Source organism: Eriocheir sinensis, chromosome 4, assembly GCF_024679095.1.
Source record: "Eriocheir sinensis breed Jianghai 21 chromosome 4, ASM2467909v1, whole genome shotgun sequence".
NCBI lineage: Eukaryota > Metazoa > Arthropoda > Malacostraca > Decapoda > Varunidae > Eriocheir > Eriocheir sinensis.
Window position 1 is genome coordinate 20,498,967 of NC_066512.1, and position 27,712 is coordinate 20,526,678.

At 45.9% G+C, this 27,712-nt stretch overlaps 1 protein-coding gene and 1 long non-coding RNA gene across 3 annotated transcripts in view; one reads left to right on the forward strand and one right to left on the reverse strand.

Moving 5' to 3' along the window:
* The first annotated feature begins 433 nt into the window (after nt 1-433).
* Nucleotides 434-27,379, forward strand: LOC127009686 (protein sprint-like). Of its 2 annotated transcripts, none has more exons than XM_050883008.1 (12): nt 434-582; nt 1,042-1,924; nt 10,425-10,565; nt 10,934-11,124; nt 11,473-11,564; nt 12,016-14,463; nt 14,576-14,844; nt 15,552-15,743; nt 15,911-16,042; nt 16,965-17,222; nt 17,997-18,189; nt 25,063-27,379. In XM_050883008.1, exons 1-12 carry the CDS (start codon nt 434-436, stop codon nt 25,185-25,187), a joined length of 5,073 nt encoding a protein of 1,690 aa, XP_050738965.1. In that variant the 3' UTR covers nt 25,188-27,379. The 2 variants fall into 2 exon arrangements, with proteins under 2 accessions (XP_050738965.1, XP_050738974.1); XM_050883017.1 differs by having other exon boundaries at nt 441-582; nt 1,042-1,502.
* The window catches only part of LOC127009734 (uncharacterized), a 42,465-nt gene continuing 31,815 nt past the window's right edge, over nt 17,063-27,712 (reverse strand). The window contains exons 2-3 of the long non-coding RNA XR_007762199.1: nt 20,099-20,261; nt 17,063-17,211 (exon numbers count right to left, since the gene is read on the reverse strand). This is a non-coding gene — a long non-coding RNA (uncharacterized LOC127009734). The remainder of the gene's footprint in view (nt 17,212-20,098; nt 20,262-27,712) is intronic.

The following is a 27,712-nucleotide window of genomic DNA, read 5'->3' on the forward strand; positions in this document are numbered from 1 at the left end:
AGATAGTACTTTGACGAGAGTGAGTAACAAAGAGCACTGGTATTATTAAAAGGAACAGGAGGAAGAAAGGTATCAGAAGTCGATGGTGCCGTGAGCCGAGTCAACCAGTAAGAAGCAACAACAGAAAGCGAAGTACCGTATAACAGGCGTTGGTAGTATCGCGTGACTCTCCTCAGGTTTATCAGACAATTACTCTTTGATAGCGACGTGGGGCGGCCGGCTGTTTGCACCCCGTCTCGCACGTGCCTCGTCTGGCCGCCTGGCTCCCACGTGCTCGCTCCCGTCTCACGTGCTCCTCTCATTACCGGCTGGCTGGCTGAGGGTATCGCTGAGTGGTTGAAAAGTGCTGCTTCCTGCCCGGTTTGCACGCTTACTAGGCTCTTCGTTCTCTCGTTCTGTGGTCGCACGTGCTCGGCTGTGAAGGTTCGGCGTCATGGGTGTGCACGGGAAGTATATCATCACCCACCCTAAGAGCACGACGTTCTCCAAGGCGCTCAACAGAATCCTGCCGCACCGCTTCAGGAAGTGCGATGACTGCCACTACAAAGAGAAAGACTGCATATGTAGCTTTCAGTTCTACAGGTGTGACGCGTTAAGATTAGTTCACACACACACACACACACACACACACACACACACACACACACACACACAACGTGATGATTTGGGTATTAATATGAGTCTTATGATGTTATTCTCAAACGCTCTCTCCTCTCACATCAACTATTTCTACAGGCTAAAAAGGAGATCAGTTGGGTTCTAATGAGTGTTTGTTTAGGTTCGTGGTACAGAAGAAGGGTCAGACTACAACCAGGGTCATAAAACTAGCCCTGGAAATGCTCAAAACTCCTAGGAAAGCCTTGTCAAATATGTGTGCATGGGGAACGAATTGTTTGAGAATACGGCTCTTAATGTTTGGGTGAATGGAGGGTGAAGGATGTGTGTGTGTGTGTGTGTGTGTGTGTGTGTGTGTGTGTGTGTGTGTGTGTGTGTGTGTGTGTGTGCCGCCCCGCTCACCCGTGCCTCTCTTTCCCTTTGCAGAGGAGATGGTTTCCTTGAGCAGCATCTGGCAGGTGTGGGAGAGCCAAACGTCACAGTCACTCGAGCAGGCCCTCCGAGCGGCGTCCTCCCTCACGACAACCACCACCACCCAGGAGCGAAGCCGCCACCTCACCATCACCACCACAACAACCAACAACAACAGCTCCAGCGAGGACGTCCCTTCCCTAACCTCTCCTCCACGGTCACCTCCACCCCTCGCCACCGCCTCATTCTCTCCTGCGCCATTCCCACCCATTCACAACACCCCTCCCCCACAGAGCCCTCCCCCGCCCCCCGACGCGTGGATACACCTCCCCGTGTCCCCGAAATTGTCCCCCCCTCCCCCCCTGAGCACCTCCACCCCCACCAGCAGCGCGGGACCGACGGTGGAGTACGACGCCCCGGTGTTGGTCTCCCACACGTGGACCGGAGCCTCCACCACCAGCAACACCACCGCCAGGGTAGGCCGCCGCTAACCACATCAACCACAACCACAACCACCACCACTACCATGCCTGTTAACGGGTTGGGGAGCTTGGGCCTCGGTGGGGTCGGTCTAGGAGGTGGCGGGCCTCTCTCCTCCCCCCCTCCACCTTCCTCCCTCCTCCTACCACCTCCACCTCCTCTCCCAACTAACATCACCACCCCCACCACCACCCCCACCTCCATCTATGACCCCAACACCAATATTCTCAATAATAACCACCACCATAACAACAACAACCAGCTTAACCTCCTCCAAAACTTCGACACCACCTCCTCCACCACCTCCTCGTCCATCTCCAACACCAACACGTCCTCCATCTCCGTGTCCTCCCGCTGCCCGCCGCTTCACGACCTGCACGACTACACCGGTGACGGGTCTGAGGGTGACAACTATCAGGTAGCGGCTTCATACTAACCAAATTGTCTGCTCTTCTGCTCTCTCTACTCTTATCCCAACTCCTCTTTGTTTCTCCTCCTTTTTTTTTTCCTTCCTCCTCTTCCTTTTCTTCCTGTCTCCTTCTCCTTCTTCCTATCTTCCTTTCTCCTCTTCCTCTTCCTTTTTCGTTGCTACTTCTCTTCGTTTTTCCTCCTCCTCCTCCTCTTCTGCCTTTCTTCTCCTCCTTTTTATTCCTTTCTCGTCTTCCTTTTCTTTCTGTCTCATTCTCATTCTTCTTCTTCTCTTCCTTTCTCCTTTTCCTCTTCTCTTTTCGTTGCTACTTCTCCTCTTCGTTTCTCCTCCTCCTCCTCTTCTGCCTTTCATTTCCTCCTCCTTTTCTTCCCATCTCCTCCTCCTCCTCCTTTTCCTTTGTTCTCCTCCTTTCCTTCCTGTCTCCCCCTCCTCCGTTTCTTCCGTTCTCTTCATTTTCTTCTTTTAACCTCCTTTTCTTCCTCCTCTTTCTGTCTCCTTTTCTTCCTTTCTCCTCCTCCTCTTCTTTCTCCTCCTCCTCCTCCTCCTCCTCCTCCTCCTCCTCCTCTCAGATTCTATTGCCAGCTTTTAACGTTTGGGATTTTTTTGCATGGTCCGTAATTTTTTGTCTTGCTGCGAACTCTAATCTCGTGTTAAGCGCACCGCCGCCGCCTGTCCTGTCTTGGAGGCGCCGAGATGTCAGGAGCATGCGGAAGTTTTTTTTTGTTTTCTTCATTTCTTATCTCTTCAGCTCGCTCTCACCGCCTCTCATCTCCTTCTCACCCCCCCCGCTAACCCCCCTTCTTCTTCCCCCCTCCCCGGTAGCTGCATGCACCGTTCCCAGATTGTCGTACTCAGCGCATAGTATTTACCTGTTTCTGACGCCTAACTATTGCCAAGAAACATCAGGATCTAACTCTTTTAACGATAACTATAAAAGAGTTTCGTTATTGGAGCCCAGAAGACAGTTTAGGGGTAGGAAGTCGGGAAATATAATCGGCTGAGTACGACAATCTGGTAACGTTGGCTGCATGTTCTCTGGTATCGTTCGTTTCGTCGCCCCCACACAGCACCATCGACTCATCTCATTATCTCAGGCCCGCCTCTCGCTGTCTCGTAAGTCCCGCTAAACCAAGGTGTCGGGTGGCAGTACCTTTACACCCGAAAATTAATTAACCTGCGGGAGAAGTGTAGCTCGGTAATACCTCCTCAGTAAAGCTAATCTCAGGTGAAATTAATTTTATCCACCTCTCCTCCTCCTTCTCCTCCTCCTCCTTCTTCTCTCCCTGCCTTCGTTTTCTCTTGTTTTCTCCTCCTCCTCCTCCTCCTCCACTACTTCATTTATACGACAGCGATTTTCCTCCCTCTCTCCCTCCCTCTCAGCTTTTCCCATTTTGTGTCGGGAATTAGCAGGGTATTACGACCGCCGCCGAGGATTTTTTCCACGTCAATCTAAGTCGTAAATAACCGTAAAAAAGAATGAGGAGCGTCGGGAGGAAGGGTCCGCGGGATGCCGGTCCGTCTGTCTTCTTGGTCCTGCCGTGCCCGCGTGTGAGGCGACAGGTGCGGCGTGCAATAAAGGCGAGGCAGGTGTGCAGGAGGGCCGCCAGGTGACCCGTCCTCCTATTGTACAAGCTTACCCACCCCGGCGTAATTTGGTGGCATAGCTCCTAAGGCTTTGTATGCGTTTGTGTGTGTGTGTGTGTGTGTGTGTGTGTGTGTGTGTGTGTGTGTGTGTGTGTGTGTGTGTGTGTAGCCGTGTGCGTCCCAACCTCACTTCCTGTGGATTGTGTGGGCGGGGCGTCACGCTGCGTGGAGGGGAGGTGGGCGAGTGAGTGTCTGCGGGCGTGGGAGACTCGTGCTGGTGTCGCCCTACCGCCAGGAGGGTCAGCGCACCTCTGTCAGTCATCACTCGTCCTGACACCTCCCAATAGCCCCGCGCGTCCCCCCTGGCACGTGTGGTCCTCTTAAAGCAGTGAGTCCGTGCCGCAGGAGTTAAGAGAATGACGTGGCGAGCGTGGGTTGGCCGTGGGAAGCCGTAGCTTGCGGTGTGCACGGCGTGGAGCCATCCCTGAGCCGCGGGGTCTTGATGAGGACACGACTCGAGTAATCAGGTGAGATATGACAGCCTCAAGTGCCCTCGCAGCGCCGGCTTGAGTGGCGCGCCTGTTAACCCGCCGCCGTCCCTCGCCCCCTTCCGCCGTCAGCCTCGCCGTGCCCTGGGAGGCTCGAAAGGGCCCCGAGGGATGTTTCTTCACAGCCCCGGAGACGTTTATCTGTGTCTGGGGAGGGATGTTGCGTCCTGATAGTGTTTCATTGCCCCGAGAGAAAATTTCCGCCGCCCAGAAAGAGGTTCAGGCAACACGAGCAATTTATATTTTCTTTCTGTCGCGTTCCCTGCGTGGAGGAAGACGGCAGCGACGTGAAGGAAGGCTCAGTAAATTGTATTGCCGACGCGGAATGGAAAGTTGAAGACGTTTTCTTTGTGCGAAGTTGGCAAAGAAATCTAACAAATGGAAAAACGAAAATAGTCATCCGCTGAGAAAATATGAAAGGAAAGCTGAAGATATATAATTATCGAGTTTTTGGACGTTATCTTTATACTATCTTTATAAGTTCGTGGAGGGAGACAAAAAGAGCCACCAGGCAGAACTGAGAAGTTTGGGAGCGTCATGCATACCTGAGGCCGAGGTGACGGAGCTCGGCGACGCGGCCTTGGCGAGGACAGACCTTCACACACACACACACACACACACACACACACACACACACACACACATACACACACACATACGCTGATGGCCGTAAGGGGGGTGGAAGGGAGCAAGCATCGCCGGGTCACATGTTTGTTGCCGCCGTCGTGCCCGGGCGAGCCTCACACGGACTGATACCCACCGCGCCGCCTGGAGGGCCGCCACCTGTCACTTCACACCTTTACACACACACACACACACACACAGACGTAAATTTTTTTTTTTTTTTTTTTCTTTCCGTTAGACGCACTTCACGTAACCCGAGCACACCAGGACAGTCCCTCAGTGTTCTTGTCGTTGCTTTCGATACACGTAAAACCTCTCCGCCGCTTCCCGCGTCTCCCCGGCGTCCTTCGTTCCCTCCCCCTCGACACGCACTGCCGAGCGCCTTACTCGTGCAGTCTTTCCTTGGCCAAGGTTACTATGTTTGGCCGGTAAGCAAGGTTGTTATTGGTATATAATAACCGTCTCACTATTTTATCTCACTTTAGCCTTGGCCATGCAGGGAACCCGCGCGGCCACACAACAGCTGACTGACCGTGGCCAGCGGCGGCGTGAAGGCTGAGGAACCCCCGGCACGTGGCGTTCACTGACAGGTGTGAGAGTGTGGCGGGACGCGCGTGCGTGTGCCCACAGCCTCACTCCTTGCTGTCACCCGCTGTCTATGCAGGAAGGGGCCAGGAAAGAGAGCAGCGTCAACAGATGGCTGGTGGCCGCACCCTCTAACCCCTGCCTCCCCCTGCCGCCCGCCATATTCAGCCGTTGACTCACCTTCCTTCGCGTCCCGCCGGCCCGGCAGCCACACGGCGTCGGCCGCCTCATCGACATGCTGCTCGCCTCAAGTACCGCGTAAATGAGCTAGACGCATGAGGCCTTCATTTTTCATTTATCGCAGAGCAAAAGGAGGAAGCGCGTGTCATTGGGGAAGCGTTGCCACGTCCAAGATCTCCAGGTCTTGGCCACGTCGACGTGCATTTGTGAGGCGCGGCGAGGTCTGGCACGGCCCGCCAGGCACTGTCAGGCTGTCAGGACACCGCTCGCCACAGCGTGATAAAGTCTAATTGTTAGGCTACTCTCGTCTCGCACTCTCGAGATGTGGAGAAAATTGCGCTGTGGGTACACTCAGCTTCATCCTCATTTGTTGTCTTATGAGAAATAATGGACGGTGTGGGGACGCCGCGCCGAGCCGAGGGAGCAGATTTTTCCCGCTCGTTAATTACACGCCGCGCCTGACAGCCCCCGCCCCGCCCGCAAACTTTGGGTGTTACGCAAGATTTAGGGAAATACATTTAATTATATGAAGGATTTCGATTTATTTCTGCAGTAATTCATGAAAAGTTTAGTGCACACCCTCGAAACTTTGGCCTCGCCCTGATGAGCCGCCGCTGGAGCCCTGAAAACGCCCTCCACCCTCAGCCCACCCCTTCCCGCCCCGCCCCGCCCATCCCATCCCTGCTTCACTCACTTCATCAGTAAGATCGCAGAGAGCAGATAAACATTGCCCCTGGAAACCTACGCAGTTATGTATTTCTCAAGTGCTAATCATGGCAAGTCTCCGCTAATTTCGGCACTCCTCCGCTAATAGCTCACGCAAGCGATCATTGTGCTCAGCGTTGAGGCGCCACGAGGCACACAACAACTAGTGACGCACGACCCCCATAACAATGGCTTTACGCGGACGATTAGCACCTCCGTCACTTTGATGTCGCGGCTGTCGGTCTAGTGACCTTCATGTAAGCCGTCTTGATTCCTCCCCATCTGTCGAGGTTGTAGTGAAAGCCGAGTCAACGTGTGCATCATCGTAAGAAAAAGTTAATAGGTTCCAGGAGTGAGGTAGCGGCTTGTACGCACCACCCGTGCAGAGCAACATGTGTCTGACCCAAGAGTTCTTATCTGAGACACGAAGTTTATGGTTCGCCCACCCCCCGCCCCGTCCACTTTGCATTCTCTTCCGGGTTGCCCTTAATCAATCATTCCTGCACCTCAAACACTCGGTAAGAATTCAAATTCGTCTTCTGATTGAGTTATTGTGTAGCGAGGCGCAGCTGGGTGAGGAAAGGAGAGGTATTACTGTCATTGGGGTTCGTTTTACGTGGACAGCTGCGATGGGGCATAAAATCGGTGGGCGGCAACGGTACACGGTCATCAATGTCAGTGGTTGTGGTGTTGTGGGTTGGTTGCTCGCGGGACAACTTTCTCGGGAGGGGCTGCGAGGGGGCGGGGGTGGAGGGAGGAAGGAGGTCATGGGGGCGACACTCACTGTCAGTCTCATGCCAGTAAGATTTTTCCTTCTACTGCTTAAAAAGTTTTGTTATCCTCTTCTCGCTGCGCCTCCACGTCGCGCAGTACTTCCGTCATTCCGGGGCGAGATACCATCTAAAAAAAAATAATAAAAAATGGGCCGTAAGTGATGGATGGCGGGTCGCTGCGAGTCACTCTGCTCGCCGCTTTAGGTCAGGATAAGCCGAGAGTGAGGTGAGGCAGACGGGCTAAGGGAAGGAGTTATTACTCTTTCACGGTCATCGCGTCCTGATATGTTCGAGCCAATCATGCGGGTGAATCGCAAGTTCCTGGTCGTCGCCTTGTAAGGCTCGCGTCATTTATCCCCGCCAGAGCCATTCCTGGCCCGCCTGGCCCCGCGCCGGCCCAAGGGCACCACACCTGTACGACTTCCAAGCTGGCTGCTGCTGCCCTGGACGGAAGTTATTAGACAATCTTGGTATTTTGTTTCTGATTACAAAGCGGACCACACTATTTCAGCTCTGAGGATTGTGTCTTATCGTGAACCATTTCCGGAAGCAGCACCAAGACGCCGCCGTTTGTGGCGAGCAGTGGTGCTGAGCTGCCGGTCAGGAATGTGCTGATAATTCTCGCTCGGGCCGCCGCCCCCGACGTCACCCGATTGTGTCACCGCGGGCCGGGGTGGTCTGCTGTCATAGGCCTGCCACACCGCTCGCCCCTCGTCATCAGTGTCTAGTGCTTTAAACTCTGGCCCGCCGTCGAAAATCACAGAACAATAAATCACCTGAGACGCGTCAACTTTAAGCGGTTGTTTCTTCTTACTAGATTTCTCCTCTCAGACTAGTTCGAGATCAAACTAGTTTGAGCATCAAGACAAATATGACGCGGCGAGAAGATGGCGTTTGCTGCACACTATTAACTTTCTGCTCATCACGATCAGAGAAAATTTAAAAGCATCATGTTACATTCTCTCTCTCTCTCTCTCTCTCTCTCTCTCTCTCTCTCTCTCTCTCTCTCTCTCTCTCTCTCTCTCTCTCATTATATCCCGCACTCGCGAGAGAGAGAGAGAGAGAGAGAGAGAGACGTGGCCTCACTACGATTATATATATCTCATTCTTTTCTGGTGCACATTCGAATAAAGCCCCATTGAAATTATACTAATTGGCGTGGCTTGTGTCTCACGACCGTCGGGTTCATTGCCGCGCTCAGCAGGCGAGGCGACGCAAGGGAACGAACGAACGGAACTGTTTCGTCTGTTTATCAGGGGAATTACCCGTTACCTACCTGCTTCTTTCTTAAAACTTTCGACATTATCTTTCTTATATGGGATGTAAAGCGTTGTCAGTGAATCTCCGTATAACAGCACTGAACTCGAGCATATTGAGATATTTGGTATAATGGACGTTTACAGCGAATACAGATGTAATGCGGTTATGATGTCTTGGCTGTTGAAGAGGTGTGTGTGGGGAGGGAGGAACAGCTGAGAAGGAAAGAGGGGAAGCGTCGGGAAGCGAACGGCAAGTGGTTATTCCTCAAAACTGTGTGGTTGTGTTAGGGCGGGGGCGACGGTGGGCGGCCGGGCGAGGCGAGGTGAGTGACTTGAGTGAGTGAGTGAGTCAGTGAGTCAGTATAGAGAAGTTAAAGTAATGCTTCTCAGAGTCCTCCCCCCCCAAAAAAAAAAATCCTTGGGAGAAAGTGCATGTAAAGACTAATCTAATCTCGTGTCTCGAAGTATTTTTATCATTACTCTCTAAAGTACCGCGTGTAATCCTAGCATTAGTTTATCCTTACATGTTAGTCTATTGCTTTTTTGCTGTCCGTAATTGCAGCTTTAAAGGCTATGAGGCTGTTTAAACGCGAAGAAAGAATGAGAGAAGTATGTAAATGTGTGTGTCCGAATTGTGTGAAGAATATACGCTGGAAAAAGGAGAGGTTACGTGTGTGTGTGTGTGTGTGTGTGTGTGTGTGTGTGTGTGTGTGTGATGAAGAGCGCCGCGTCGAGTTCGTGGTCATTCAAAAGTAGGAGGAAAGTTTACAGCCAGATATAATTTATACCAACCAGCGCGACCTTCCTAAAAGTCTACGGGAACTTCATGTATAAATTCCCGACTGCTTTACTCCTGGACACACAGAAAAAGATTGAGGATGAGATAAGAAGGAAATATTTGAGTGCGCCCGCCGATGACCTTGGATATTAGTTAACAAGAGGGAAAAAAATTAACGAAAGAGTATGTTCCGATTAATAAGACGCCGTTCACTTCTCGTGTATTCAAGCTATTTTTTTTCTTTTCCTTTTCTTACGAGTTTGTTTACTATACTCATCGCGAAGGCTACTTTTTTTTCTCGGCGGAGCTTATTATCATTATCAGCGCCTCCATTATCATCACTATCGCCTCCATCATCACGAGTTCTATCTTCTTGTGGCATGCATGTGAAGTGTGAGGAAGAGTTACAGAATTGTTTACTGTTGTGGTATTTTTTTTTTTTACGGGAGCTTGGTATTTGATGGTGTGTCTTTAGGGAATATGCCAGTTCATCCACCATGGCGAACTGTAAATAGAGATGAACGTAGTGATGAATTCAACCCCCCCGAAAAAATATTAAGTAGTTTTATTATTATCAGTAGTAGTAGTAGTCGTAATAGTAGTAGTAGTAGTCGTAATAGTAGTAGTAGTAGTAGTAGTAGTAGTAGTAGTCGTAGTAGTAGTAGTAGTAGTAGTAGTAGTGGTATTCGTAGTAGTAGTAGTATTAGTAGTGGTAGTAGTAGCGACAAAAGTAGCAGTAGAAGTAGTTGTTGTTTTTGTTCCTATTGCTGCTGCTGCCTATGTTGCTAGTAGTAGTAGTAGTAGTAGTAGTAGCAGCAGTAGTACCACCCCAGTTTTATTTTCTAAGGAAGGCCTTCTCCCTTATAATATATCCTTTAAAAACTATACGATCTTCCGTGTGGTACAATTTCCTGATTCACTGCTCAGTTATTCAGAAAAAATGCCTTGCCAGTGTGTGCGGGTTGCCGCCGTCACTACTATCACACGATGGCATGATTAGTGAAATATTCGTGTATTGTGCAAGTTGATATTCCCATAAGTATCATAATCCTACAGAATTGTTAAGGATCTACTCATTACCCCCATATCATTATTGTGTATATTGTGACAGGGTCTTGGGGTCGTATTTTAAAACATTTCGCCGCCCAAGTTCACATATTTGACAAGGCTTTCGTATGGGTTGAGGGTATAACCAGGAGTACTTTTATGACCCTGGTGGAAGTTTAACCCTTCCTCAGTAGCATTAGCCTAAAGAAACACTCATTAGAACCCGATTGATCCCTTCTTTTTTAACCTTTAGAAATAGGTGATGTGAGAAGCGAAAGTGTCTTAAAATACCAGCCTTGATCTAAACAGTGATAAAGTTAAGGGAAGGAGTGAAGGGAGAGTGAGCACCGCATCGATGTGTGTGAAGCGTGATCCCTTGTTCATGTGTGTGTCTCCCGTGCACAGACCGGCAGCGGGGATGGGTCGGAGTGTGAGCCGTGCCACATCCAGCTGGACGAGCGCCTCATCAAGAGCTACCCCATCTGGTTCCTGCCTGACCTGCAACGATCTGGCGCCGTTCACCTTCTGCAGGGCAAGGACGAAGGGGTAGGTGACGCCATTCCTGTCTACGGTGTTACAGCAGGCTTTCGAGGGGCGGGGCGCGGTGCTAAGATGTATGGCTGGTGTTCAGTTTTTGAAAAGGAAATCTCGGATGCCTAAAATGCCACTAGTACTTTATCTTAGTCTAAAGTTAAATGATTTCAGTGACTCAAAATGCTTATGTCTTGATTTTCTCTCTCTCTCTCTCTCTCTCTCTCTCTCTCTCTCTCTCTCTCTCTCTCTCTCTCTCTCTCTCTCTCTCTCTCTCTCTCTCTCACACACACACACACGGGCAAGATTCAATGGTAATTTCATGGGGGTTCCTTCGCCTCTCTCAAAATACCAGTCGTCACTCAAAGCTCGTTTCTCTGCAGAATTTCATCGTGCGACAGAGCAGCCAGCAGAACACCCAGGCCCTCAGCGTGCGCCTCCCGCCGGACAAGGGGCCCTACATCCAGCACTACCTCATAGAGATCCACAACGAAGGAACCTCGTACTCGCTCGAAGCTTCGGAAAACCGCTTCGACACCCTTCCCGCGCTCATCGCCTACTACTCGCAGTGCTGGTGAGGACGCGCTCCCTTTTTTACCTCCATTTGTTTCTCATTATCTGTGTGGCGGAGACCCAGCTTTTGTTTATCATCATCATCGCCTTTTTTCCTTCTAGTGTTCACCAGAGCATGGAAGGAGAGTGGTGTGTGTGTGTGTGTGTGTGTGTGTGTCCGCCGAAATATAATGAAGTACGTAACCAGGAAAGTCAGTCACGTGATGTATAAGAACTACTTTGCCATGTTGTGTGTCCTTCCACGCCTTTGCACTGAATCCTGAGTTCCTGGAGCGAGTTTCGGGACATCCATGGCTCGGGGATGATAAAGTGGCGTCCTAATGGTTCTTTTCATCTTCTCTCTGTGCAGTGACGAGTTACCGGTCCAGCTCAAGCTTCCCCGCAGTATCCAGGACGCCAAGACCCGCCATGAGATCAGCTCCCTCTCTCTCCTCGGCCAAGGTAGGAGATCCGCCTAATGCGCGTTGGAAGTGCGTTGCTGCTGCTCGCTTGTTTGGCCTCGTGTGAAAACTTTACGTGTCAGACTTTGAATTGCCATTGCCGTCGAAACGTTGCAAATACGCTTTTTTGGGTGGATTTAATTGTTTGCGTAATCCAGTTAGCCAAATCCATCGCAACCAAAACCACCAAAGTAATTATATTATATATGAAACTTTTTTGGTGCACAACTAGGACATTCCAGTGGCCAATGCCTATATTTGTGAATATTTTTCCTCTTCTGTAAAGATTCTTGTGTATTTGTGGATAAACTTTCTTATAGTATAGGCACTGTACTTATTTATATTTTTCTCATTCCTCTGACTCATTTGTCTAACACTAACCACATTTCCTGTCTTATGTTTGTTTATTTATTTATTTATTTATTTATTTTTATTTTATTTATTTTTTTCAGAATTTTGGGACACAGTAATGGCTAGCCCCACCGCCAGCACCCCCACAGCTGAGAGCTACCACAGCCACAGTGCTGCTCCAACACCCTCGCCTCGCCCACACGACCTCTCCTTCAGCAGTTTTGGAAAAGGTGGCATTACACGAGGAACATCTTCCACCAGCCTCCTGTCTCCACAAACCCTGTCAGGAATGTGTGCCTCTGGAGGGTCAGTGGGCAGCTCTGGGGGAGGCTCCACATCTCCACTGACGCCAGTAAGGCCAGCTCCTCCGCTTCCACCTCCTGGTGATCGATCATCCCTGAATCTTAACTTGGCCCCCCTTGAAGAGTTCTTAAAAGAGCAGCCAACATTCACTTCTTTCCGCTCCCAACCAGCCACTCCAGTCAGTCAGCTAAAGCCCAGCACTCCCAGCACAAAGCCAGTGCCTCCACCTCGTTCTAGTCCACCTGGAGTGCAGAGGACTAACCAGATCAGTCCACCAAGTGCACAGAGATTGATAAGCAAGCCTGTGCCTGCAGCTAGGTTCAGCTCTCCCATAGGATCTGAAATAGGAACACCCACCAGTGATAACGGAGAGCTAATTCCCCGTCAGACCCAAGCACCAGTGCCCCCGCCTCGCTGGGCCCGACCCTGCATAACAACGTCACCCTCGAACATTACTGTCACAACCACCCTTACCCTCAACGTTAATCAAGTAAAAGCTCTCCCACTGCAGGTCGATGAAAATCAGCAAGGAATGACTGTTCACATAGCCAATCTTGAAATTTCCCCCACAAATAGCAACAAGTCCCACACAAATGCAGTTAGCTCTACGCCAAATGATAACCAAAGTGGAACCTTAAATGGCTACAGAGACGGCCTTCATTTGCAGATCCGACAACAGATTACCTCGCCCCAGAGCACCCCTTGCACCCCCTGCGGACCGAGCACCCCTGTTGGTGAGGAGGGCACTGGCATGTCACGGGTCAGAATGAGGAGCGGGAAGAGAGACAAACGGAGGCATTCCAATCACTACCATGAGGCAAATATCATTGACTCTAACGCCCTCTACCGGTCGTCTGTGGTTGACAAGATGAGTGACTATGAGGATCTCTGGTCCAGTCCTCCCCGTGAGTTGCCCACAACACCAAATGCATCCCAGCCCAAAATGTCAACCTTCAAGCCTCGTAATGAAATCTCAAAGTCAATGGGGGATTTGAGTGAAATAGCTAAGAACAGTAAAACGACTCACTTTCCTTACAATACAGAGGTCAATGAAGGTGATGAAAGCACAAGCAAGAATGAAAAGTCTGGTAATGGCAATAGTAATGATTCCATCAACTCCTACCGCAAAAATTCCAGCCCTTTCTACATGGAGCCAGCAGATGCACTGAAGGAACTGCAGCCACAGGCAAGAATTAACAAGGCCTCAAATGCATTGCCAAAGAAAGTAAACAACCGGTACTCTGACTCCAACATTCAGTGGAAGACCAGGAAAAGCCACAATTCTTTAGGTATAATCGATTCCAATGAAGACTTGCCCTCTGCGTCCAGCACAGAATACCTGGCAAACGGGAGGCATAATGATGTCACTAATATTAGAACAGAAGAGGAAACGAATAGAAACATTGAGACAGAAAAGAATAAAGTCAATGCAGGTCACTTAGCCAATGGTCATAGACGAAACGAAGCACGTCGGCACTCAAGACTTGGGGGGAGAGGAAAGCCCATAGCACCTCCAAGAATTGGCCTCGATTCTCATACCTCAAACGGAGATCACAATGCTGACCTCGGTTGCCATCTCGCATCCTCTTGGGAGTACCAGCTTCATGGCTCGGACACAGAAGACATGCAGGGTGGGGAGAGCAGGTTTCCAGTGGGTGACAATGGGGAGTCTGATAGTGTGATCATCCCTGGAGAAAGAACTGTGCAGGATTTAATCTCAGAAAAACATCCAGATCTGGTGCCCTCAGATTCACAGTCCATAGCACCAAGTTCAATAACGCGCATCAGCGAGTACGACAATGTGGGGGGTCATGGTGTCACTTTCCGAGGGGAGGATCGTCACCACAAAGCGTCTAACAACAAAGCCTCTCGCATCATCCCTCCCGAAGAGCGCATTCATCCTCCTCTTCCCACTCACTACTTTCCTTCAACTATAAGTGATGCAGGCACAGAGTTCTCGGAGCCCTGGGACTCGCATAGATGGGAACCCTTTATGCACTCTGAGGACGACTCTTCCGTGGACCACTACCCTCGCAGCATGTCGGAAACCCCTGCTCTGTGCACCAACACCCTGGAGGACTCTGATATGGGTGGTGCTGGAGTGACTGACACGGACTCATTTGTGCATGTGACGGGTGAAAAGGCGACTGTTAGTGATGATGAGGAGACCGTATCCATTTCAGGGACGCCTACCTTGTCCCTCGCTCATGCTCATAACCTTGACACACAGCAACGCTCAAGAATTAGTAAGTACCAATTTACTCGACAAGATGATACTACTTTACATAACTAGAATTGTGATGATAATCTTTAATTTAGGATGTTTTTAATATTTAGCTAATGCCTTCCACTTTATAGTGTCTCCTCAGCTCTTGGCTCTGAGACACCGGCAGGACGCTGAGAACGGTGTTGCCATCAGGGCCTACGCTGTGGATCTGGGCAGTGATACCTCGACAACATTCAGCCGAGCAGTCAGCAACTTCATTACCTGCACCCTGGAGAGCACGGAGAAGGACCCCGCCATTGTCACTCGCAACGTGCGACAATTCATGTCTGGGATGAAGAATTATTTAGTGACTAGCGGAGAGAAGGAGTTTGAAGCAATTGTAAAGAGACAACAAAGTAATGTAAGTCATTTCTTTATCCCGGGTGCTATACCGTCACCTTCATAAACAAATCACCTGCTAGGTCATTTTTCCTACTTTCCCAGAAGTTAAGAAAAACTATCATCTGCTCATTTGGCTAATGATAAAGGCAGAAATGTTAAGGCAAATAATTTTATTACACAACTTGCATAACAAAGGCAACTATACCAAAACATGCATCACTGTGAAAATTTGATTTAACTGAAAATCTGGAAATCATCAAAAAATTACTTTGGCATGAAGTGACAATATGTATTGGAAGTAAACTTAAAGTAACTTGCAATGTTTGTAATACAGGTTAAATACCGTGCTTTTAGCCAGTCTAGATTTTTTGGTGAATCATTTTGATTACAGATCATCATCATCATCTACAGTCATTACTGGTCCATTGCAGGATAAAAGCTATTTACAACCTTATCCACCTCCCTCTGTCTGGTGCCAGTGTACTCCATCCTGCTCCTCTGTCTATCAGTTTCTTTCCTAGTCTCTCCTTTGGGGCTTCAGCAACTCCATTTCCTCTTCGTGCTCTCTTCTTGAAAACTATATTCATGACTAACTGTTTCTTTCCATAAATTCAAGAAGTTGATCTCTCATTTCCTGTATACATATTAAAAGAAATAACCAGTTTCTGTTTCACCATTTGTTGTCCTGACTTTGATGCTAATGTCCTCAATAACTACTGATTGCAGCTCAAGGCTACAGAATTTCTGAATCTGGATGCCATCTTGGAGGACGTGTTGGTCCGCCTTGTCTTGCGACCATTGAAGGATCACATCAACAAGCTCTTCGTGGATGCATACTCTGCTAACGGTTCCATACAGCAGCTGGCAAACAACATGAAGTATGCCCGCTCGCAGCAGTATGTTCGGCTCGGAATAAAGGTAAAACATTGATAAGGTGTTGACATGTCCTGTTCATGTGTGTGTTCCTAAGTGCATGAAACAACCTCTAAGAAAGCTATTAGTTGTTAATGGATGATGTGATTTTTTTTTTTTAATATTAGTATTGTCATGAATTCATCATGATGCATGTCTGTGATCCGTTCCAGGCTGAACTGTCACCACCCGCGGGAGCCTCGCTGGACACAATCCGCAGTTTACTGACACGCATGCAGAAAGTTTATGCTCCAAGAGAAAAACTGGAAGCTCTCTTGGCAACTATTTCACATATTTACCAAGCTGTAAGTACACATTTTACATTTAAATTTCATAGATGCTAATCAAGTACCAACCAAAATAAAATACAATATACTGTTTGTATGTATTCTTAGGATTGAAAATCACATGAAGTTGGTGACACTATTTTTATTATTGTTGTAGGCATGAAATAACTAAGAATTTGAACAGATATTTATTGATAAAAATGTAGCAGTACAGTGTTCCTTGATAACATGAAGGTAGGTCTCAGTCTGATAACATAGGGTACTTTAGCAAGACAGTTTGGGCACTGTTAGTCAGATTGGTGTGTCCTCGAGCTGCCTCCTTTACTGAAAAATATTTGGTTGAATATTTTGAGGTTCAAAATATATTGAGCATGTTACAATATACTCTAAAGAAACAACCGAGTCAAAATTGTCACACATCAAAATGATGTTTCAATCAGAGTTGATGGAATGGACTTTTGGCAATGAACATGAAAGTATGCGCAGAGTTGACATCACCAAGCATTTGCATATATATGTTTTCATGATGTAAACTGATGGGAATATTCTATTGACATAATTAGTGGGTACTACCGAGCCTAGATCTTAAAAAATTCTTGCAATCAGTGCCAATGGTATTGTAGAAAATAGTGATATTTTATTTTGTCTTAATTTCGTTTTTTCCTTTTTTATATATAGAGCAATAACAAAATAATTTCAGGTTAAATTTTAAGTTATTTTTGCACTAATGAAAATTTTCTTGATAGCACCACCAAAATGAATGAAAAACAAATATGTAACTCATCACAGTTTGGTAAAATGTAAAGTAGGGATTGTGCACAGAGAGGCTGCAATACACAAAAAAGGTCAGGTAGGTTGAGAAACATCCAAGACGTAAACAGGTTATCAAACAACACAGTATAATTTTGTTCTGTATTTATTTATCAGTATTTCCTTACAGATGTATGAGAATGGGAACACTTGCGGCTCTGGTGATGCCGACGACCTGGTGCCCATGATCATGTGGGTCTTGTGCCAGTCACGGATGGTGTCGGCAGAGGTTGAAGCAGACTACATGTGGGGCCTCCTCCTCCCCAGCGCTTCATCAGGAGAAGCCTCCTACTACCTGGAGGCCTTCCACTCGGCCATCCATGCACTCAAGAACCTTTCTCCATCGCCTGAGTCTTCACCTGGAAACAGTCTGGATTCTGTAAAACCGGTATTTATTTCTCAAACATTTAGTTCGTAATGTGATTGCATGAAATAGTAAAATTAATTTTTCTAGCATTACATAGCAAGATAGTTTGTGCTGAACAGGATTATTCTTAGGTTTATTACAAATATTTCACTTCAAACCTAATTTTTCTTTGGGGAAAATATCACATTACTAAGGAAAACTGAAAATAGGAACTGTAAATACAGGACAAACACTTGAGATATTAAAAATCAATATAGAACCATAGATCATGCTGTTTTAGCACTTGCAGCATCAAGCATCAAGTCAAAATAGACACCAAGCTTCCACAGTACCATTTTGGATTCCTCAGAATAACAGATTCTTTAAATGAAGGAAGCTTCTGGGAGCATCTTCAATAGTGTCCCATATCCCAGCCTTACAGGGACACCACACATGCATGGTTAACATGTGGAACAACTAAGGTGGAAGGTATACCAGCCCATCCTCAGGGTTTGGTACATCAAATGGATAGAGAAATTATTCAGGAAGACTGAGTGTGTTGCATACCTCTTCCAGGTAGGCCTGCCCAGAAGGTGACCCTGCTTACTTGGTTGTCTCTGTAGGGAACCCTATGTTGACGAGACAAAGAATATACAAACAAAGCTCATGAATTGATCTTTGGATCCTGTCATGAGTTACTTGAGATGGGAAAGAGGCCTGCATGGAAACTTGCTGAGAGGGATCCTTCGGGATAGTTTCATAGGTGTGCCCCTAGTTTCATAGGTGTGCCCCACTAACTGTTTGATTGTGTTTCAGGATGTATCAGTTGTGTCAGATCAAGGCATCATGAAGATCGTAATCCCCGATGAGAAGAATGGCAGCATTGTGACCCGCACATTGCCCATTCGACCAGCAACAACTACCCGGGAGGTGTGCAAGATGATGGCCCACAAGCTCAAGGTCACAAACCCTCAAGACTATGGACTTTACAAACTCGTGGATGGTCTTGGTATGTGAAAATTATTATTCTCAAAGTCAAAGGAAAATGGATCTCCACTTTGCTGTCTTGTCTAACCACATTCACAACTTTTCTTAAGATAGTTGTTGCTGGATGTCACTGACTCATCAGCTACTTAGTTTTAAATGTGCACACAGAAACTTGCTACTGCTCGGCTGAAACCTTCCTATACAGTCACCTCTCGATTAACGCGAGGGTTACGTTCCTGGAAATGTTGCGTTATTTATACATAATTTCCCCATAGGAAACTATGGTAATAGGGGGGGGGTTACGTTCCTGGACACTGGGAAAGTCTGCCTATTTTGGGGATTTTGTTACTCTAACCTTAGTTTTTTTTTTTTTTTTATCAATATATTAGTGAGTCATGGAAACAGCAAGGGCGCACGCTCTCATTTTGTTTAAATTTGTCCTTCACCCGTGTTGGCCACCGCCCCTCACTCCCGCCACCCTGCCTCACTTGCCTCCCTCCTCTTCCTTTGACTGCCCATGCTGTTGGTGAGAAGGATGACTCCTTTGAGTAAGAACTGCTGCACTGCACTTGCGAGTCACTGACACAACAAAGATGCGTCCCAGCACTCACCATCATCACCGTTGATGCGCCGGCGTCGTCCCCACCCCTCTCTCCCTCCTCCTTCTTCACCCCGTCCTTCCCCTCCTGTGAGGAGGTGGAAAGATGGGGTATGGAGGGAGGGGGCTAGGCGGACGGCAGCGGCAACCGGCGACGCATCAACAGGGCGGTGATGGTGAGTTCAGGGACACGTCTTTGTTGTGTCAGCGACTCGCAAGTGTGGTGCAGCAACTCTTTCTTTAGAAAACTCCAACTTCGGGGAGTTGTCTTTGTCACAAATAGCATGGGTAGTCAGGGGAAGAGGAGTGAGGAATGCGAGGCAGGGCGGCGGCCGGCGCGGGCAAGGAGCAAATTTGAGTAGAGTGGGAGCGTTTGCCTTTGCTGTTTCCATGACCCACCAATGCACCAATAATGTTTCATCGATGACGTCACGCTTGATTACGTCATTGATGAAACTCGTGTAAAATCGAACATATCGCGTTATTTAAACGTATCTCCTTAAATATCAACTCATGTTGACTCAAAAATGCGTTATTTAAACTCATGCTAATTGAGAGGTGACTGTATAACCTCCTTAATAAAATATACAACAGAGGCTATCGCTCAATTTTTTTCTCACTAAACGAACCTGGAATGGGAAAAGCTGGCAATGGAGTCTTCCTCTTTGCCATACCTTCTCAAACTTCCTTTATGTAGTGTTAAGTACATTGGGTGGAATGTAATTAGAATAAATGCATTCAGGGGGTGAGAAACTTGCCTTATGAGACAGGTTGAAGCATTTAAATCTACACACTCTAGAAAGGTGAAGGTTGCGAGGAGACTTGATCGAAGTCTATAAACGGATGAAGGGCTTTAATAAAGGGGATGTCAATAAGATTTTGATAGTTAAAGAGCCAGGTAGGATGCGTAGCAATGGTTTTAAGTTAGACAAATTTAGATTCAACAAAGACATAGGCAAGAATTGGTTCACCAATAGAGTGGTGGACGAATGGAACAGGCTTGGGTGCCAATACCATAGATACATTCAAGGAGAGGTTAGATAAACCCATGGATGGTGAGGTAAGGTGGGGTTGAGTGTCCAGGCCAACTGGCCTCTTGCAGACTCCTTATGTTCTTATAAAAAAGGTCACAAATCCTCAGATTGATAACTCATCAATATCATGATATCTAAACTTCTAAAAATTTAGTGCATCACATTTTTGGTTTTTAAAATAACTGAAAAATTACCTTGCATCATGGATCCATAAGAGTAAGTTTGAAGGCCTGCTCTTAACTACAGAGAAATAATTTTGATAATTGAAAGACATTGCAGTAAAAAAATAAATCCCCCACCTGTTCATGGTGTTTGTTTCTGTCAGTCATCACACAGCATCAGTGTTCCAGTACATTGTATGGTCAGCTGAAATGTGTCTTCTTAGGCAGCACATTTAGCTCTTCTCTCAATGGTGGCTCTTTGTGAGGACCTCCGCAGGATCCTCCCCTCACTTCTGTCTCCCTGATAGATTGAAGGATAATATAACTGAATTGCACAGTAAGTCGTACCTCGCAGATCACAGCCGTCACACATCATTAGTGTTCTGGCAGCTTATGTGGTCAGCTGAAATGTCTCTGGGGTCTGAAGCAATGGCTGAACCTCATCCTGCTAAACTCAAAACTTCCCCCAGGACTGATGGTTCTCAGGAAAGACCCAGTACAATCTTAAAGTCCTAAAGGAAATCTTTATCTCTGGTTTACCTGACATAGTTGGGCTGCAATTAAATCAACCATACAAGGATCATTCTGACAGTAATCTCCGTAATGGTTCACACAGTCAAATATTAGTACAGTGTATAATTTACAAATATACAAGTTGTATTTTTGCTAATATTTGTTGTTTCCAGCCCATGGTCATCTTCTTCACCTTAATAAATCTAACCTTATTTCTGAACAGCTCTCCCACCTCCTTTATATACACCTTGTCCTTATCACTCACAAGCTCTAGCCTGATAAGTGCAGCATTCTGTATTTATTCTGCCACTGACATTTGGATTCAGAGCGAAAAATGGATACTCCTTATATCATAAGCATATATATATACCTCAGCATATTGGAAATATAACTGTTGTTTATGGAGTAATGGTAGTCAAAAACATTTCTATGGCACCTCTGCTTGTGCTGGTGACATTTAGCTGTGAGGGAAGGGGTTTGGAAGGAGGGAAAGAAAGGTAGAAGTGAAGAAGGAAGGAGTGAGTCGAAGAGGCATAAGAGGAGAAAGGGAGGAGGATAATTATGTAGAAATATCTTATCATAAGAAATAATGTATATAGTCAGCCTGTCAGTGAAGGCCAGTGAGTACGGCAATGTTGTACTTTGTATCACACTCACATCACAACTGTAAAATAGACTCAATATAATGGAGTACTTTGAGCTGCCACCTTTAACTACAACTAATTGTTTTTGCTCAAAATAGTGAAATATTCCATAATCTAATAAAATTCAAGTCAAAGGTGCTTTTGACACTGCTGCTGCCACTGCTACTCTTGCATATATATTTAGTCTGCTAAATCAGTATTTAGTGGACTATTTTACCAAATCTTGATATCAATTTAGTGGGATATTCCACTTAATCAAGAAAAGCAATGCAAATAATAACTTCTGCTAAACTGAGTGCACTAAATCGAGTTTGCCTAAATCGTGTGGGTGGGCGTGGTGATCCAGAGACTCACGTTCAAATCCAACCAGCCGCCGCCACAAGCTGACAATTTTCAGTCATTGACGTGTCGAAAGACAACCATCCTGCTGTCTCATGAGCACCTATCAACACAGACTTCACCGAAAGCTTCCTCAAAAGGTTAAAAGTGGAGCTCAAGGAAAGCAGCATGAACCAAGGAAGAATGACATCACTAAGGAAATACCGTGGCACAATAAGGCAGTGGGGGTAAATGTCTCGGCAGTAATGGCGGTGCTGTTGAGTGGAGTGAATAAATGATGGATATTGTGCTTTCCTTCCCTTGGCCATGATTATTGATTTTCATACAGCAGCCTGAAAGTTTCAATCACCCGTAGTCAGGACATTGCATAAAATAAAATTACCTGACTGAGTGTCTGTGTATGATGTGATTACTGGAGGGGCCAGGCAGATGTGTGTCATCTCACTGATCCCTCCATGTCTGCTCTTGCAGTACTTATCGGGAAAGTTTTGTTTAGTCGGCGCAACATCTGTGGTCATATGCCAGAGAGAGACAGAAGGGGAAGGAATTATAGGAGAAGGGAACAGATCCCAGGAGACGGGACACAACCCTCAATTAATACCTGGTACCCATTCACTGCTGGGTGGACAGGGGCGTAGGGCATCGGAAAAGCCGCCCAAATTTTTCCACTCTGCCCAGGAATCGAACCCGGGCTCTCTCGGTTGTGAGCCAAGTGTGCTAACCACTGCACCACGAAGCCCCCTGTACTTATCAGAGGTTTGATTTATAGAGTAGGGATGGAATGTCCCATCTAGTTAATTACCAAATATTGCAAGCTAACTCTTGCCATAAAGGTTGTGGAGTATGATTTAAAATCTACCTACGGGAAGGAGTGTCACATTATCGAGCTTAAATAATAGTCCAGGCAACTCATTTATCCTCTGTCGAGTCTCCATAATTTCTTCACGGGCCAAGGAAGTGCCCATTACATTTTGAAGCAGATCTGACTCATTGGGCCCATTTTTGGATAAGCAGAGTTGGTGTGGTAGATGGGGCACCTGTCATCATTCCATCTGATATTGTGATGTCCTTGGGTAAACAGAGTTGCTTATAGCCACGACTATAACCAGTTCAACGGACACACACGGGCATGAGAGCTCACAGTATGAGAGTAGAGATAATGTTATTCTTCCTCTACTCATGGCCAAACCACTCCTTCTACAACTCTGGCAAAACACCATTGTAAAGTAGATGGAATGGCACTTCATGTAGTAGTTGTTCCATAAATCTAGGCTAAGTATATAAGGAAATAAGGCAGTGAGAAGATGAGCCAGTTTTTCTTCGAACCCTCCGTCCTGAAAGAATGATTCTCACCAGCTCTTTAGCAGGTTTGGGGTTGGCATATGAAAGGTACAATGGCAGTAATTTTCATGTACAACAAGTCTCTGTTCACCAGACAAAATGTCCCAGTTATGTACAGAGAATATGCAGCACAAAAAACTCAGTAAGTGGCCCAGTGTTGCAAGACCAAGATGACCAAACCAATTCTACTTACTTTGGGAGCAATCCTGCATTAAACTGACATACTACTGCACCTTGGGAGGGAATATCCAGCACACCAATACCACATGGGAAAAAACTCACTATCCTCCACAGAGGCAGAGAAAGACCTGGGAGTATATGTTACCAGGCTACCAGTGAAGGCGAAATCAGTGCCAATCGCAGCGGACGGGTTAATGTGATGATTGAAATATGCTCCCATCATTGATTTCACCCCCTGTGACCACCCTGAATATCTAATTATGAGTGCTAGAATACCAAAATTGGTTGACAAAACCAAGGATTTTTTGAGCTTATGGTAGGGATAAAGAAGGGGAGACTGGGGGTGGGAGTACACAGTTCATGCTATAATCCCCACACCACAGATAAGGTGTTATGAAAAATGTGAAAGTCCATCTGATAAGAGAGGGAAATGGGTGTGAACGCTGCAGTGAATGTGTGAAACAAGTTACCTACATATCCAGACTTGTAGAAAGGGTGAAGATACTTGATAGTGTAACATCTAACTGAGGAAGGAAAGGAGTACAGTACACTTTTCAGCATTTAAGAAGGAGCATGCATCAACAAGTACTGTGTCAGCAAAGATGATCCAAACAAAATAGCATGTCTTGGCGATGTTGTAAGTACCAATGCTGTCGTACACTGTGATCTTACCCAAAAGGCCAGGAAGTGATCCAATGCTGTCATCGTTTTGTGCATCTAATCAGGCAGGTCAAAGTGTCTGCAGCACCCAGACATCCCCACCACCTATTGCTTAGGGCCCGAGGGGCTTCCTAAAGGGACGTGCAAGTGCATGCTTCCCACCATTGATGTGGATAAGTAGTGTGTTTGGCCGCCCGTAGGCACATTGTAAGTGCCGCTATGGGGAGAAAAAACATTTCTGAGGAAACTAGGAAGCCTAATCTTCAATTTCATTAGTAAAGGTTAAGGTGGGTGCATACACTGTAGCTGCGCGTGGCTGTGATGCTCATCTCTGATCTGTTGGCCCTTTCAGACTGTGGTAGGTAAGAACCAATTACCTTGGGACACAGGCCAATGTGAAATCCAGGATTACTACAGTTTACCTTCCCTAAGTTTCCCCAGGTACCCATTTATCAACCACCCAGAAAGGGAGGATGAACAGGTGGGCGAGCTGCACGCCAACTGCCTGGGCCGGGATTTGAACCTTGGCCGGCGGAGTAGTAGCCAGGCACGCTGACCACTAGACCATGTGTAACACCATGAAATTTCATATCACTAGAACTCCACACAAATACCGTGTGTAACGAAACACACAAGAAATTAATCCAGACAAAGAAAGGTTTTACCGGCGGCGGGGATCGAACCCGCGGCTAGTGAGACAGGAAAGCCACTCCTTAACCAGTTGGTCAAAGAGGTAACCCCCTCACTGACTGAGCGAGTCAGCTGCACTACACACGGAGGCGCCAATTCAATTTCATGATGAATGAAAATCATACAATAAAATAGGAGTGCGATTGGACTTGGGGAAAAGTGCCATGGCATCCCCTTTACCAAGTCCCAACATGCACCAAAGAAGGGCTGGTGGGGACTTCTGGGCATAGCAGACATTCCTAGTTGCCTGCCAAAGGTATCATAGAGATGTAGAAAAGGGCAGCAGCATCAGTACTTACAACATTGCCACAATGTACCATTTCATTTGGAACATCTTTGCATTGGGATCTTTTTTGCAGGCAGATTACTCCATAATTTTGCAGGCAGATACTCCATAATTAAAACAAATAAACACTGATAACCATCTATAAACCTCACCTCAAATTTTTGTCATACTTGATACACGACACAATGCAGTGGAAAAGGAATTGTTATTGTCAGCAAAACAATGATACACTCATGCAAGTGTAGAGAAATATCCATTTTGTAAAGAAAATTAGCTTAGAATATTTCATTTGGTTGGCTTGAGTTGGTGACACCTGACAAGTTTAATTCCCAGGGCGGCAGTGCCAGCTAACTCTTTTTGGAATTATTTGTTAAGTCAGTATGCATTTCTCAGCAAAACTGAGACCAAAACCAAAATGATATCACTAATGTTTTCTTTTCTTTCTACAGAGAGCCTGCTGACAGACAACGAGTGTCCCCACAAGGTGAAGTCTGACCTGACCAACTCCGGCTCCCACTGCACATTTGCATTCAAGCGCATAGATGCCAAGATTGCATGGCCAATACTCTCGTGATCAAAATCATTTACTTGAATCTGATCCAAAATGTCTCCAAGAACATATCTCTGTCCTTGGATTGTCTGCAGTGTACTGGCTCATGCATGTGCCATGACAAATCATATGTAAAAATCATCATACCACAAAACAATAACACTTTTTTAGATCTGAAGGTTTGTGTTCCATATCCTGTAACTGCTGCACCAGGTCCTCAGCTGAAGCATATTGTATGCCTGCTCAGCTGTGGGCCCAAGTATATGCTTGTGTGGTGTGTAGAAGTAAGATTAAAAATTCAATATGTGTAAAGTTGACAAGCATATGTTATGAATTTTTAATATTCACTCTTTGTGAAACTTTATACTGCTTGGGCATTAATATAATTCTACAGAAGAAATTTCATCTCAGGAAAGAGAAAAAAAATGTTTTCTACCCTTTTTCTTTCCTTGTAAATGTGCCGCCTTCACCACTTACACTAGAACTTAATATTTTGTGCCAGATGCCATCAAAAGGTCTCACAGCACAAACAAAAATCACTGTAGAATATATTTTGTTACTGTTATTTCGTAATGAAATCTTTTAGAAAACATTAGCTTATTTTCACATTTACCTTTTCTCTTTGCATCATCAAATCTTTGGGGAAGTAAAAATATATCCTTCCCTGACATCAAGATTAAGAATACACATCCCCACGTGCCGATGCCTGTTGTGTGAGGCGGCTGAGAGACGCGTAGCCGCTGCAATACAGGAGGCTGAGGCAAGGACAGGGCCTTCCTCCTCACATATTTTTGCCTAGATGTCAAAATGGTCATCATTTGATAATGATGATGGAGGAAAACAATCTGTTTAGTGTATTTGGAGGACCAAATGTGTGACTTTAGCTTTCCTCCTTTGGTGCAGGACAGTGGCGGGCGAGCACCCTGCCTGTGACCTATCCTAAGTTACATTCTGCCTTCATCACAACCTTTTTCTGAGTCTGTACATATTGTTTATAATTATGTCACAGTTTTTTGTGTATAATTAAAGAATCTCACCTTGCATATTATGTAAAGTGTGTCGATGTGAATCATCCTGAATATGCTATGTATCTACACGCAAAGTTCACCTATTTAGGTTTACATTCGCCAACATTATCGATATGAATTATATTTCACCTTTTATGAACTTGAATTAGGTTTTGTTACTGGACCCTCTTTAATCATCAATGCAGGAGCTTGCACAACTTTCAGTAATTATATAACACCATTTGAGAAGCTATTACTTATTTAATTATATTTTATTTAACTTTTTTGTCACAAGGCTGATTTTATTATCTGCCGTGGTGACTTCTGTGGCACTGACGTCAGCTGCTCTTATGAAATAGGCCTTAGTTTTTGCTCAATATGATACATTTGATGCAACTGCATATTACAGTTTATATGCAACTGCATTATACAATAAACTGGTGTTGAAATACCAGCATAATGGTCCACTCTGAACTATAAGCTGTTTGTACATTTTTTACAGTGGGAACAAGAGTGGCATGCTGTTTATCACAGTGCAGAAAGGAAACTTTTTGATAATTTGAATATTTCAAAACATGAACCCATGAGGCTGTTTATCAGCTAATAGTGGATTGAAACTTATTTATTTTTATCACAATCCCGGAGAGATGAACTGTTTGTATAGAGTGCCATCTTTATTTCATTGTTTTCCTGCAACGCAAGTGAATAGCTCCTGCGTCCTGAGCTCAGACGCTTTCATTTTCATGCCAGTGAATTATTTTATACTTTTATAAAGAACTCTAACCATATCACACTAGGTCTAGGCTAAGAGTAGACATTGACTAGTGTAACATTTACATGTCCTTTTTGTATATATTGTATTTTCTTTGCAAATAATGCTGAATGGCTGTGTTACAATTGGTGTTAGGGCCACGTATCAGTTTGTTGTGCTTAACTTAACATTTCTTAAATATTCCATTAAGATTTTAAACAACTGGGTACTTTTTCTCGAGAATTACAAATTTATAGGTGGCCATATTTGTGCAGAATGTCTAGTCATTGCTTAGTAATTGTAGTTGCATTTCAAGCTTTTTATATACTAATATCAAACATTATTAGGTCTACTTCCAGATCTTACGATTGAAAATGTAATGGTATATTAGAATTCATATTCCACCACATATGTTTCCAAATGTCTACAAAAATAATAAAATCAATTCAATAACTCGTCTTTTCAGTTTGATTCACAAACCCCATTACTGTATTATAAATTTATTTGACTTCCTACTTATCTGTCCTTAAAACATGTCTATGGCTGCTTCTAAAAGGTGTTCACAGCAGCTGTCCAATTGAATATATCTGTCCTCGCATACTTAGGGCTCACAATAATCTGAGACGGGTGAAATATACACAAAAAAGGCTGAAAATGGACAGCAATTAATGTCTCTGCAAGGATGCATGTTTTTTTCTCCAAAATAGCATTTCAAACCATGCCCTGCAGGCCTAGCTTTGCCCCTTTTCACCAAGCCATTCGTCCACCCTGTATGAATACAAGATACCCAT